The sequence below is a fragment of the Canis lupus genome, chromosome 26 (assembly GCF_048164855.1).
Source record: "Canis lupus baileyi chromosome 26, mCanLup2.hap1, whole genome shotgun sequence".
NCBI classification, from domain to species: Eukaryota; Metazoa; Chordata; class Mammalia; order Carnivora; family Canidae; genus Canis; species Canis lupus.
In genome coordinates this window covers 29383786-29398196 of record NC_132863.1, presented here as the reverse complement: position 1 = coordinate 29398196, position 14411 = coordinate 29383786, and the positions used below count along the sequence as shown (strand labels likewise).

The following is a 14411-nucleotide window of genomic DNA, read 5'->3' as shown; positions in this document are numbered from 1 at the left end:
TTCTACAAAGTTCAAAAATAGAACTAATCTATGGTGTTAGAAGCCAGAATAAGGGATACCCTTGTGTGTCGCATAGGAAGCAGAAAGAGAGGGCAAGAGACCAGAAGGAGACACAAGAGGACTTCTGGGGCTATGGTAATGTTCTGTTCCATTTCTTGATCTGGGCGCTGGTAACATGTATTCGCTTGTTGAAAGTTTATCACACTGTACAATTATGATAGAAATAATCTGTGATATACATTTCATACTTCAGCAAAAATCTACATTAAAAAGGAAAGAAAAATCTGCAATGACTCTCATCCCTGACCACTTATACAGCATTCTTCACTCTCCAAGTTAAGCCTCGTAAGACAAACTTTGACTTCACCTTGTCTTTCCATTCTTGCTGAGTCCCAGACCCTTCTCATACCCCAGTATCTCTGACCACAATACTGCCTGGATGAGAGTATCTTCCCAGCCAGCTCCCACTGATTGTTCAAAGTCTACTTCAAGTGTCATTTTTTTTACAAGGCCCTTCCCCCCAATCCTTCTGTTCACATTTGTCCACACAAGCAGAGGTTTGCTTGATAATAGGGGCTCCTTCCACAGCACCATGTGATTCTTTGGTATTCCATTTTTATTTACAGCTAGAGCAGCAGTCATTCATTTCACCCTCCTCTTCAACTGTGACTACTTGAGGACAAAAACCAGGCATTATACCTCTTTGAAGGAATCCCCACAGTTCCTTTCAGAGCTTGGCTATTCAATCATTATTTTGGAATTATAATAAATCAAAAATGAATGTTACTTTGAAGCTAATCAATCACAAGAACCAAAAGTTGAATAAAAAATATCTAGTGGGATTGAATATTTTCTCTACGACAAAAGATCTTTAAAAAGCAAATTATAGTAAAGAGAGTTCTCAAGTTACAAAATCCTTCCAGCCAAATATAAGTACAAAGACACATTTAAGTATATACTCACTTGTGGGATCTGCGTGCTTTTCCCACATCCCGTCTCTCCAACAATCACCACTGTCTGATAGTTTTCTACCAAGTACAATATATGATTCCTAAGCTGAAAAATAGAACCATACATTGTAAAGAGCCATGCATTTTCTCAAAAGACCTAAACAAAGATATTTAAGCATTATGAGATGAGCTGTTTTCCAAAGTAAATTTTAAAAAGAACTATCAAAATATATTTCTAACTTGCAGTGCTGGTGTCCAGATAAGCTGAAACAAGTGCAATTGAGAGCAATAATTTACCAAAATATACAATGCACATACCCTTTAATTCAACACTTTCACCTATATGAAGTTATACTACAAACATACTAATGATACATATGAACAGAGGTATATATACAAGCATACTCACTGAAGTGTTCTTTATAATAATTCAGTCTAAATGTCAATCAACAGGGTGATAAATCAGTTATGAAACACTCCATTAATGGAATATACACAGGTATAAAAATAAAAAATGTCCATAGGAAACAAACAGAGTTGCTAGAGAGAAGAGGGTGTGGGGGGATGTGCTGTGTGATGGACGTTAAGAAGGGCATGTGATATAATGAGCAACGCATATTATATAAGACTGATGAATCACTGAACTCTACCTCTGAAACTAATAATATACTATATGTTAATTAATTGAATTTAAAAAAAGAACGAATGTCTATTTGATATGGAATGGTCAACAAGATATGTTAAGGGAGGAATGTACGATGCTAAACAGTAAATAATACACTATTTGAGTTTTCAAAAAAAGGACACATATATGCTATGTACAAGCTATCTTGCAGAAAATAAAACAAAACAAAAAACTGGTCATTGTACCACTTCCAGGAGCAGAAGAGGGTGGCCAAGGAGCAAGAGTGTGAAGAAGACCTTTACATTTTGTACAAATTATGCATTGTATCTAATTATAAAGTCGTTCATTTATTAACTGGGAAAAATAAAAAAGCCAAAAGAATATGCTGTTGCCTCTACCTCTAAATCTAAGTTCAGGGGCACCTGGGCGGCTCAGTCAGTTAAGTGTCTACCTTCAGCTCAGGCCATGATCCTGGAGTCCTGGGATGGAGCCCCACATCCAACTCCCTGTTCAGTGGGAAGTCTGCTTCTCCCACTCCTTCTGTCCCTCCCCCAACTTGTGTTCTCTCTCTCTCTCTCTCTCTCTCTCTCTCAAATAAATAAAATCTTTAAATAAATAAATCCAAGTTCATAATAAAGCACCTATAGGTTACATCTATATTTCAACTGAGCCTTCTTTTTTTACCCTTTTAGTGTGAGCAGAAAAATTCAAGAGATCATTCCAACATTCTATCTGCTTAGCTTTAGAGTGTATTTTTGTCCCTACATTTGCTAAGAGATGTACCGGACGGTCTGGAAAGTCATAAAAGTATTCCATAAATGCCTGGTCTGGGATGAAGTAAACCCTGCCAAGGCCCCTTACTCTGTCTACTGCTCAGCCTGTCTGACTGGGTACTGACAATGTGCTGAGGACTGGGAGAGTGAACATGCTGCCTAATTGGCTCATAAAGGTGTTGGATGCTTTGGGTTTTTGAATTTGGCATTATTTGGGGTCTAAATATATAGTTCTCACATCTTAGTGTGAAACCCTCTTAGAATATTTGCTAAAAATGAAGATTCCTAGCCCTACCCACAGGGTTTCTGATTCAATAGGATTAGGGTGGAGCCCAGGAACCTGCATTTCTCAAGCCCCCACAGCAAATCCTGCTGCAGATGGTCTGCTGACCAGTCTAAACCCTTTTTTGTAGGCTGCCTGGACTTGGTGCTTTCTTTCATTCTGGGTAGGGAAAGGTGAAAGGTTTGAGATCTTTGCAGGTATTCTGTGAATGATAGATCCAACCAGTGGGTGGATGGATAGACAGATAGATGGTAGATGGTCAAGGAAAACCTGAAAGACAATCTGATTACAGACAGAAAGAGACAAGGCATTCCAGGAAAGGGAAATGACATCAGCAAAAGAAAGATGGAAACAAGCAAACAGTACAAACTCTATGCCAGGGGCATCATCAAAAGCCCACAAAAAGCTCTAGGTGCGGTTTGGAAATGAGTTAGAGTAGCCCGGGCTTCTCTATGGAAAGCCGTGCAGAGTCAAGGTCTGGATGGATGGGCTGTCAGTGCTGTGAGAAAACCGGGCGGTGGCATACAAGACTGAGCAGAAGACTGAAGGCAGTAATTCACACCTCACATATTAGATACAAAGGGCTGCACACAGAGAAGGTGAGACATTCAAGAGGGACATGACAACATTTCCAGTTTGGAGACTATGAACAGCAGGGAAATGGAGGAGGGTTGGTGGCGCAGAGGGGACTAACCTTCAGGGAGGCGGCGTGTAAGAGTGTGAGGACCACCTTGCACAGCAGTGTCCAGGCCCCAGCAAAAACGCCAGCCTACCAGAGGCAGTCGAGGAGAAGGCCGCCATGTGATGGCAGCAAGGAACAGGGATTGACATTATATATATCACCCCTTTAGTTTCAATTTGTTTTTAAAGCTACTTTTAGTTTTAATGGAGGAAGGATTGATGAATGGGTCACTTTCACCCTTTTTGTCTTCTAGATTTATCTTTCATATCTCATGAGAGCCTAACTATGCTTAAATTCCATTTTACTTTTTACCAAGAACCCATACCATTTTAATTTCCATCAATATGTTAAATCTCGATTACTTTTTCATTTGTTTCATTTATTGTATCTCATAAGTTCAGTTGGAAGATGAAGAAAAGTCAAAGGACCAAAATTAAATACTTAGTAAACAATAATTATCTGTGTACTTAAACATTTACGATATGTCAGGTACCTTGCTAAATGCTCTACGTGGATTATCTCATCTGGGCCTCCTAATGATCCTCTGAGGTACGTGTTATTAGTCCCATATTAGAGATAACACAGAAGCTCAGATGGTGAAGCAAGGTCACATAGCACAAAAACAACGGAGCTTGGGTATGGACTCTAAAGTCTAACTCCAGAATCTTGATACTTCACCACAGTTCAAACTGTGTCCCTCACCAGTGAGGCAACAATGGTCAACCTATAATCTTATCTCCTGAGGGCCAAACTGGTTTACATTCACACATACTGGACAAGGCTAATTGCCTGAGGGAAAAACCCAGACTCAGTGAATGACTGAAATGTCTGGAGCCTCATAAAACTCTAATCAAGGTGACTTGGCTAAATTAAGAAGGATTCTGTTTCAAATCCATTTGGAGAAAGCACATATTAATAGAAGAGAAATTAACATGGTGTAGACAAAGGGACTCCCTTAGCGTAAGAACTTGGCAGCTTTTCCCCAGCACTGGCCAGAAGAGAGAGAGCCATAGGTACTGGTGGCCATACCTACTGAGGTCATTCCAGGGGTATCACGTGAGGCTGGGAGGGTGCATTACCTTTCATTGGGGGCTATATGAAAAAAACATTCTTCAGCTCTATCTAAATGGCCTTTGGCCTACAGCTCACTTCCTGATTCCAATGTGGCTTCCCATGTGGTCTTGGCAACAGGGAGAAAGCAAGTCCATGGACCATGTACGTCTGCACTGGAGAACTACGGCTATAAATGAACATATTCTAGTTTATGCTTTGGTCTCTTGTGAGATGAACATACGTCCATTCCATAAGACCAATAAAATCAAGTGCTGGGTGTGCATGCAATATAGAAGCATCCAAATGCCATCACTATGCCAGTGGGAGTTAACTTCTTCCACAGAAACCTCCTTGGTTACCCAATTCGTCTTGTTTAAAGAAATTGCCTTTAAAAAGCAAGCTAATGTTGGTAATCTGTTGAAGCTGGAGGCATAGACGTTCGTTGTACTATTTCCTCTACTTTTCTCTATGTTTAAATTTGTCCATAATTTAAAGCAAAGAGGAGGTAAAAGAATGACATTCAATCCCTTCCAGTTTTTCAATACATAACATCCAACAAAAAAAAATGTTACGGACTTTCGAGATTTACTTATATGGTTAAGTAACACACACATATTTTGAAGTTAATCCCCTCAGAAGGGCAGCTCTGAGCTCACCGTGTTCTACAGAAGTGATAAGAGTAAAGACACTATTCACTTCAGTACCAAGTTTAAGGCCGCCGCACCGGGCTTCAGGCCGACCAACCGCGCATGTTCACTCTGTACCTTGAACACAGGCAGCTTCTGCCTCTGCTGCTCTATAGAAAGGGCAGCATAGGGATTGTAAACAACAGTTGTCGCAGAGTTTTCAGCTAGACTCTGTCTCTCTTCAGAGATGCTGACACCTGGTCCCTCTGTCCCTGTAACAGAAATGCTTTTTTCAGATTCTCTGATGCAACCAATGGACAGAAAAATGTGCAAACATTACAAATTCAAAGGCGAAGACATAACACAAGCAATGCATTTTACCTCAAACTACTAAGAGATACTCAACTTCAGGAAAGCCTCTAGGAAAGGATCTGGGGAGAATACAAAAATCTTCCCTAAAAGCTTCACCGCAAGAACAGAGAGGAGAGTCCCACTGGGCTCCAAGTTGGCCGCACATAACGGTGTATTACAGAGGACCAAGTTTTCAGGTCTGGTCCCCACATATTACTACTCATTACTACTAATACAAGTGACAGAAAGCCACTGGGAATTGGCTGAGGTGGAGGACAAGTGCTACTACCGCAGGACAGCAAGGCCCCGGCCCCCAGATGCTGCCTTGGCTTGCTCCTTCTCATCTCAGTGCCTCTCCGCCTCTAAGTTTGGCTTCTCAGTAGGAGCTGGAATCAAGGCCGCTCAGGCTCACAACCTCCCACCATCCCTTCACATCCGCAAGGTCTAGAGCGCAAGAGATACCTCAGAGCGACACCCTTGGGCCGCTTACTTGCTTCTTTTACTTCTCCTCCTAAGAACACAGTTTAGTGCAGGGAGAAAGTAAAAGACTGAGGGAGGGAGGCAGGGTGTGTGTGGTCTGGAGGCCAGGAAAGAAGGCTTCTCTTCTTCCATCTTAGGTCCAATGTCCAGCCTGATCCAACCAACCATGGCCAGTGGAGCGGGATGCAGTAGACAGCGGCCCCCATTTGGAATCACAGAACCAGAGTCGCTGGTGTGTGAAGTACTATTCCAAGAAACCACTGTGCTGAGCAGATGAAACAAGAGCTTTCCACAACAGCTGCTTGGTAACAACAATGACAAATTGGTGCTCAGGATGGTGAAGAATAGGGAAGCCACATCCCATTATATAAAAGTCTTTAAGGTACCATGGATTTTAGCCTGAGAAGGAAAATGCCTTCAGAGGAACGTGGGTTCAATTTTTATGATCAGCTTCTGTAACTTTCATGCCAACTGGTTTGGGTAGCCCCTTGGACAGAACTAAGAGTAGTAAGTGATATAGGACTTGGAATTCAATGGATACAAGCTTTTCAAAAGCTAGAGCTATTCAGCACTGGGGTGTAATGCCTTTGTGAATCATAAAAACCCTCCCTGGAAGTTCAAACACTGGCTGCAGAGCCTTCTGTTGGGGGCACTACAGGGATGATTACCCCCAAACTATCATCTCCCAGGCCTTCTGCACTCAGAGTCTGATGCCGTGTGAAAGTACAGGGGCTTTATGACAAGCAACTTTAGCCCAATGATTTATTTTTACATTTTTGGAGGTCCCTAATCCCTTCAGCAAATCTAATAAAGGCTCTGGACTCCCTCTCCTGAAAAATACACCAAAATGTAACATATTGGTCCATGGACCATGGTCATAGACCCATAGGTCTATGGTCCATAGACCCCCTAGGGCAAAGTTTAGTCATTGCCACAGATCTCTAATTCTTTGTCCATTTATTTCTAGGAACACAGTTATGTTCCAGAGGTCCAAGATTGCCAAAAATCGGGTAAGTGGGGCACTGCTGTATTGTTTTTGCCAAAATGCTGACCTTCCTTTCAACAAGATAAAAGATAGAAGAGGACCTGGAACAAAGCCTGTGCTCAAAGAGGCAAGTCTCCTTTTCTTTCTTCCCTTATTACTGCCAATTCTTAATAACTATTTGTAACCCTTCCCCAAGAAAAATACTGCAAAGAATAGCTCATCCTCATCAGCTCTGTTTTTGTCACAAATTCCCTCCTTTCCAAAATGTTTTAGACCTTTACAGTCTGTTTGGACTATGTTAGCATTACTCCTGCAAGGTCTCTTCCTTCCTCCCACACCAGGGTTTAATACATCCAGGTGTCTTCTTCACTACCCCATCCCTCCCTGTCTGTAACCTACAGCCAAGTCCACCTCAGTATATTTTGTTATAAGATGTTTTACAAGAGCTACTGTCAGTCAATAAAGAGCATGTCTCCTCCTTATAAGACTTCATTCAGCCAAACCAGTACTGCTTCCCTCTACTACATCCCACCATCCATTCTGATTGCCCAGTGTTCCCTTTCCCTCCGGAGTAGTCTCTATACTTAAGGGAGTAACAAGTTTGCAATCTTGCAAACCGTAATGCCTTCATTTCTCCATCTACAAAACAAGGCTGACAGCTGTACTGCCCAACCACCCCCACCCAGCATTCCTTCTACTTTCATTTTTTTCAGCTCGGTTTTTCAGTTTAACTGCTGCCCTATTAGTGGATTATGAAGTGAATGTAGTGGGATCATGATCACCATTTTTTAAAATAATGAAATAGAAATAGAATAATGTTATCGCCTGCTTTGCCCCAAAATATACCCTATCACTTAACAACATCTCGCTATTCAATTATTTTGGTTTTTTGGACATTCCCGAGACACACATCCCACTTTGCCTTGCTCATGCTACACCCTTTGCCCAGAATCCCATACTCCTACCTCTCCATGGAACAGGGCCTTATTTGTGCTTCAATGTTCACTCAAAAACATCACTACCATTATGAAGTATTGCCAATCCATACATTCAATCTTTCCCTCTCTTCTGTTGGCTTCTATGGAATTCTAATAGTTAACATGTATCCAGTACTAAGAGCTTTACATGTATTCTCATTTAATCCTCAAAACAATCCTTTGGGGAGGTGTTGTTATGCCAATTTACAGATGAGGTCACTGAGACTCTGAGTACTCAAGTGACTTTCTCAAGTCACCAGGTTAGTAAATGGCAGTCAAGGACAGCTTTACAGTCTGACTCATAAACCTATCTTCCTTACCACCACTTCTTTCTGCCTTGTTTTAATAGCTCAAGGACATCTAAATTCACATTAAAACTGAGAAAGAGAATAAATATTGAGAGCGGAGCCCCAGCCTGATCATCTCTATTTGCCTCTCGATCACAAGGTTAGGTGTTCAGTTAAGTACACCCTCAACAAATGAACTAAATAATTAAATAGAACTCTTCAAGTAACCACATGCTCTTTAACCAAAATAGTACCCTGTCCTAATTTGCAACAATTCATTCAGGCCTTTATTATACTTAACACTTTGACCTGTTATTAAAGGCTCGAATAAATAAAATAGAGGGTATCTCATCACCTAATGGGATCTTAGTTCCGGCTGTAAATAAAATTCAGCATGGATACCTGGCTGACAATCTGGAATACTGAGTAGAACGGTCATGAAGTGGAAAACTACAGATTTTTAAAAAGAATGAACGCATCCCTTGCTTTGGCTTATCTCCCACATCACTTATATGTATGGTTAGCATTCAGGGCATCACTCTAAAATACTCTTTAAAAGTTTTCCTTGGGGCAGCCTGGATGGCTCAGCGGTTTAGCATCTGCCTCCCGCCCTCGTCGTGGTCCTGGGGTCCCGGGATCGAGTCCTGCATCGGGCTCCCTGCATGGAGCCTGCTTCTCCCTCTGCCTGGGTCTCTGCCTCTCTCTCTCTCTCTGTATCTGATGAAATAATAAATATATAAATAAAATATTTTTTAAAATAAATAAATAAAAGGTTTCCTTGTATTACCTTCTCTGTCTCATTTCATTTTTTGCTGCAATGTACTTTGCACATCCAGGTCTGCAGAAGTGCAAGTGGTGGAAGAAGGTAAGCTGGTTAACTGGTAAGAAACGTAAGGGTTTTCACAGGGGAGGGGAGGAAGTAAGGCATCTAACAGGACCTGGTAAGTACACATTCAATAAAATCCTGATTAATGGGTAAATTAAATCAGGCAAAGCGTTTTGTGACTAACGTTCGTGTTTGCCAGACGGAGGGAAAGTGGGCGGCAGCCCATACGAAGGAGGGTGGTCACTTTCCGGCGGACACCCAGGATGGGCAAGAATCACCCTAAAACAACGTAAGATACTTTCCCGTTTCATGAGCGCTTTCTCTGGGTCCGACAAGGCGCCGTGTTCGCTTCCCAGGCCCACACGACACTTCTTAGTCTACCCATTTCACAGGTGAGGAGACTAAGGCTCACGAGAACCAGGCGGCTTGCCCGAAGGAACCCCGCTCCCTCGGAGGGCAGAGCCGCAGAGTCGAACCCAGGCAGCGCCGACTGCGCGGCTCGAGCGGCGGGAACCGGACCCACGCGGGCGCCCGGCGCTTTCCCAGCGTCCGGCAGGGCCGGCAGCCCGAGGGAGGAAAACGAGGCCGGGGGAGCCGACGCCGCGGGCCACGGGTTCCCGCGCAGGCGGGGTGCGCACGCCGCAGTCCGCCGCGACCACCGAGGGCGCCCGAGCCGCGGAGCCCGCCCACCAGTCCGGGCGGCGGGGGCAGCCCGCTGAGGTCAGGCCCGCAGGCAGGTCCGCAGGCCCCAGGGCGCCGGCGGCGGGGCCAGGACCAGAGTCAGGCCGCCGCATCTGCCCAGCGTGGGCCAGGGGGCCTTACCGGGTCGCCAGAACCTCACCGGTCCCACGGGCGCAGCCATGCTGGGGTGAAAGGTCACGAGGAGACTCCACCCCTCCGCGGCGCGGGAGCACCCGGAGGGGCAGGGGGCGTGGCCCGCGAGGCGGCGTCCCCCGAGCCACGTGACCTACGCCGGCTCTCCCGGAGCGCTGCGGCCCCGCCCCTGGCCCACGTGACCGCCCGCCATGTTGGGGGGGATAGTGTGACGTCAGGGTTCCCGGCGGTCTTCCCCGGGGCGCCCCTGCACCTCGGAGGGGCGAGCCTCGGGGGCGCGGGGGTCCTGCGCCTGCCCGCGGCGTCCCGGATTAACCGCTAAATACCGATTGCGTTACAGGCTGTCCCAGCTTTACTGTCGCCTTTTTGCATATCTCCCTATTTGCAAATGAAGGTGAATAGGAACCACCTCGTGGGTTTGCTGGTCCAGCAAATGATTATCGGGGGCCCAGGGTTCGCCCGGTGCTGCAGGTTCAGCCCCTTCCCGCAGCTCCTGTCCGAGGCGAGGGTGAAGAATGAGTGAATGCATGCGTGCTCCATGACCCGCAGTGTTTATTATTAGCAGCGAATAAAGCAGCGGGAAGGGGGATGGAAGTCTCCCGGAGCCTTAAGGGGAATGCTGAAAATCAGCTGGGAAGAAACGGGGGGGAGTAGGAGGCCTGGAAATGGGCGCACCAGTTAGGCTAGGGCGTTAACCCGGTGTTTCCTCCAGTCCGCGCCCAGGATCCCAGTGCTTGCTAAAAATAGATTCTTTTTTTTAAATTATTTATTTATTTTTTATTGGAGTTCGATTTGCCAACATAGAGCATAACCCCCAGGGCTCATCCCCCCAAGTGCCCCCCTCAGTGCCCGTCCCCCAGTCACCCCCACCCCCTGCCCACCTCCCCTTCCACCACCCCTTGTTCGTTTCCCAGAGTTAGGAGTCTCTCGTGTTCTGTCTCCCTCTCCGATATTTTCACTCATTTTATCTCCTTTCCCTTTATTCCCTTTCACTAATTTTTGTATTCCCCGAATGAATGAGACCATATAATGTTTGTCCTTCTCCGATTGACTTACTTCACTCAGCGTAATACCCTCCAGGTCCATCCACGTTGAAGCAAATGGTGGGTATTTGTCATTTCTAATGGCTGAGGAATATTCCATTGGATACATAGACCACATCTTCTTTATCCATTCATCTTTCGATGGACACCGAGGCTCCTTCCACAGTTTGGCTGCTGTGGACATCGCTGCTAGAAACATCGCGGTGCAGGTGTCCCCGCGGTCCATCGTGTCATGCTTAGCACCCTGGACTCTAAAAATAGATTCTAGAGGCACCTGGATGGCTCAGTGGTTGAGCGTCTGCCTTTGGCTCAGGTCGTGATCCTGGGGTCTTGGGATCCAGTCCCACATCGGGTTCCCCCAGGGAGCCTGCTTCTGTCTCTGCCTCTCTCTCTCTCTCTCTCTCTCTCTCTCTGCGTCTCTCATAAATAAATAAATAAATAAATAAATAAATAAATAAATAAATAAATAAATAAATAAATAAAACCCTTAAAAAAAAAAAAAGTACAGATTTTACACCCTGATCCAATCCCGAGTCAGAATCTCCAGGCGCATGCAAGACCTGCATTTTGTAGGAAGCTCCACAGGTGGTTCTTCCAATCAACAAGCTAGAGAAAGATTCCACTAATCCAAAGAAGGGAGGAAATATTGTATGGGTAGACAACTCATTTGGAAAGAAGGGAGACACTTCAGAATTTATGCATTTTTTACAGCTGTGAAGAAAACTCCGCATTCTTTAGGAGTAATGGCACAGTTATGGAAAGATCAAGGGCTTTGGGGATAAGCAGACATGATTTGGAATCCTAACTGCCATTTCCTGGAGCCTACCTGTCATCTAATCTTAGTTGTAAAATGTCTTCAAAGGTTCTGTTAAATGAGATCACATGTAAAATACCTAACAGGGTATGACATAAGCATTCAGTCAACGTTGGCTCTGGTTAACTCAAATACAGCAAATCCACGGGATGGGGGCGGGGGGGGGGGATCAGAATTTACATGCATACATTCATTTTCCAAATATCCCCTTTATTTCCATAATAAATAATAAATAATAATAATAATAATAATAGGGCTCAATACATAACCTCTCTGACAGGAAATCTTCATTCATCCTTAAAATACCCTTACATGGGCAGCTCTAAGAATACTCTAAATTCACTGGCTTCCCCCTCTGTAGACTCAGGGCCTGTGTGCTCACCTTTGTGGTAACTTTTAGTTGAACTATAGTTACATCTGCCTCCACTATTAGCGTGGGGGAGCTTAAGGACAAAGATCATGTCACATTCATACTCAGAGCCCAATAACAAATTTGGTACCTGTTGAGTAATGTATATGTGAACACCATGGTTTATATATTATTTTTAATTCTTCATGACACTGATCCTCCCTGGCTATATTTTTTTTTCACTAACAACTTAAGTATAAAAAATGAGGTTTATTCATGAATACAAGGGAAAATGAAATGAATGCCACTTTTTATTATTTCTATATCTTATAAATTACTCTGACTTATGTGAAGAAGTCTTCCTACTTTTAAAGAGACAGCAGATTGGCCATGCCCAAATTACTGGATCATAATCTTAAAAGCTGGAGGAGACTTTAGTCAATGTCTAGCCTAAATTCTTTTTTATAGAAAAAAAAAAAAAAAAAAACCCTTTGGCTCATTAAAAGGGAGTTTAAAAGGACTTGGTCAGACTCAATGAGCTAATTTTCATATCAGAACTGAAACTAGAATTCAGGCTTTCTAATCTCCAAGCCAGTGGTTTTTCACCCACATGGGCCATTTAAAACCATCAGAGCTTAGCTGTCCTAGATGAGAATTAGTTCATTGGACTCAGAAAATTCTCAGGGCTTGGCTGGTCCTTAAAGGGTTGTTTTGCTCTCACAGACTTTTATAGAGAAAACACCTAGTAACCTAGATGCTGATAGGGTGGTTGTATTGTCACAAACTAGGAGTGGTCTTAATAGACTCTTATCCTTCTTAACTATTTTCAGAAAGACTGACCTAAAATAACTACTCTAAAATTAAAACTTGTTTCTTGAGATGGCATCCAGAATTTACTCACTTCATTGCAAACAAGTCCTTGAAAGTCTGATCATTTTGTTACATGGGGGTATATTTTACAACTTCAGAATGATAATTGGTTTTTCATGAAAGATAATATTCCCCAAAATCATGTTGCATGGATACATTAAAGAAGTTTCTCTGTGTCTATGGTAGTTAATTGTTCCTTTCTGCTTTGAAACATTTCCAGTCTGACCATGTTGGCCATGTTTTAGGAGGCACAGGATTTAGGGGTTTTCATCCTTATATCCATTAAGGCTTTTATATAACAAGTGATAGAAAACCCAATCTGTTCTCTCTTGTGCAAAAATGGCTCGTACAATTTAAAAAGTCCAAGAGTAGTTCACAGCTGAGACACAGCTGCATCGGGAGAGATAGGACATAATCAAGACTCATTTCTGAACATTAACATTCTGCCTTCTACTGACATGAGTGTCACATGGCTACGTCAGCTGACATCCCTAGCATCAAGCCTCTTTCTGAAAAATCCCTAGCCAAAGTATCTGACTGACCGTATATCCATCCCTGAACCAATCACCAGGGCTGTGGGATAGGACATACTGACTGGCTTAAACCTAGGTCACACATTCCACCCCAAGTCAGGTGTGGTCAGCTTCACCGGAACCACACAGACCCAGAGTTACAAACAGAAGGTTCCTCAGAGGGAAATCTCAGAGTGAAATTAGCAAAGATGCAATGAAGGAAGCAAAAATAACAGATGTCCATTACACCACCGCTCAATTCTGCGCTAGGACTCTTGACTTCCTAAGAAGAATCCTAACTGCCCTTGGATCTCCTCCATGAAGCCAGATCAGAGAGAGCTCTACCCGAGCCTGAAAAGAAATAGTCCTTTGCAGAATTACAAGACACTGGGATTTCCCCCCTGGGTCTAGGTGTAGCCCTCTGCAACTTGTAACATCTGCAAACCTGTCTGGTTTGTTGGCTTACACACAAACGAGCAAGTTCACACATGTATTAGCATAAGCAAAAGTGTAACTTAGCCGCAAGGACTGAGTATAGAGGTATGGAGGTCCACCAGGAAAGAGACTTGGCTACCAGGGAGTCTCTGTATGTTGGTCGGAGAGACAATGCCTATCTATACAGTTGGGATGAGTTGGGGAGGGTTCAGACCTGCCAGGTGCTTTCAAGGTAGAATGATAGTATGCTTAACTGTTCAAACTGGACATATCTCTGACCGAAAGGGGGATCTCACAGGCATAAACTGAAACTCTGCCTGGCAAACTAGGGTATCTTTCCAGGCATGAGGCACCAGTGAAACTAGTGTAATAATGCTTATGTGAATATATTTGACATAAGGTACATGGTCCATGATCACAGAGTATTCCTAATATAAACTCATTCATAGCTTTAGACACCTGTCCTGGTGGATCAGTGTCTGGGCACACATCAGAGAAACGTCATAGGGTTTATCATCAGGTTTCTGTCTGAATACTTCACAGGGTCATCTTTATTTTTTTTCCAAGTTTATTTAAATCTCTACACCCAATGTCTCAGTTCATCAGTGTATTAACTGCCATTTCTCAAGGTACACCCGGTAATGCCTCCACACTCC

General features: G+C 43.8%; 1 protein-coding gene across 4 annotated transcripts in view; it reads right to left on the bottom strand.

Moving 5' to 3' along the window:
• The window catches only part of DHX35 (DEAH-box helicase 35), a 65857-nt gene extending 55992 nt beyond the window's left edge, over positions 1 to 9865 (bottom strand). For all 4 annotated transcript variants that reach the window (XR_012018582.1, XM_072801018.1, XM_072801017.1 and 1 more), the window contains exons 1-3: positions 9721 to 9865; positions 5131 to 5264; positions 964 to 1056 (exon numbers count right to left, since the gene is read on the bottom strand). Coding sequence is in view for 3 of the 4 variants with exons in the window: in XM_072801018.1 (XP_072657119.1) it covers positions 964 to 1056; positions 5131 to 5264; positions 9721 to 9760 (267 nt within the window). In the remaining variant the exon portion in view is untranslated. The remainder of the gene's footprint in view (positions 1 to 963; positions 1057 to 5130; positions 5265 to 9720) is intronic.
• Positions 9866 to 14411: the final 4546 nt, after the last annotated feature.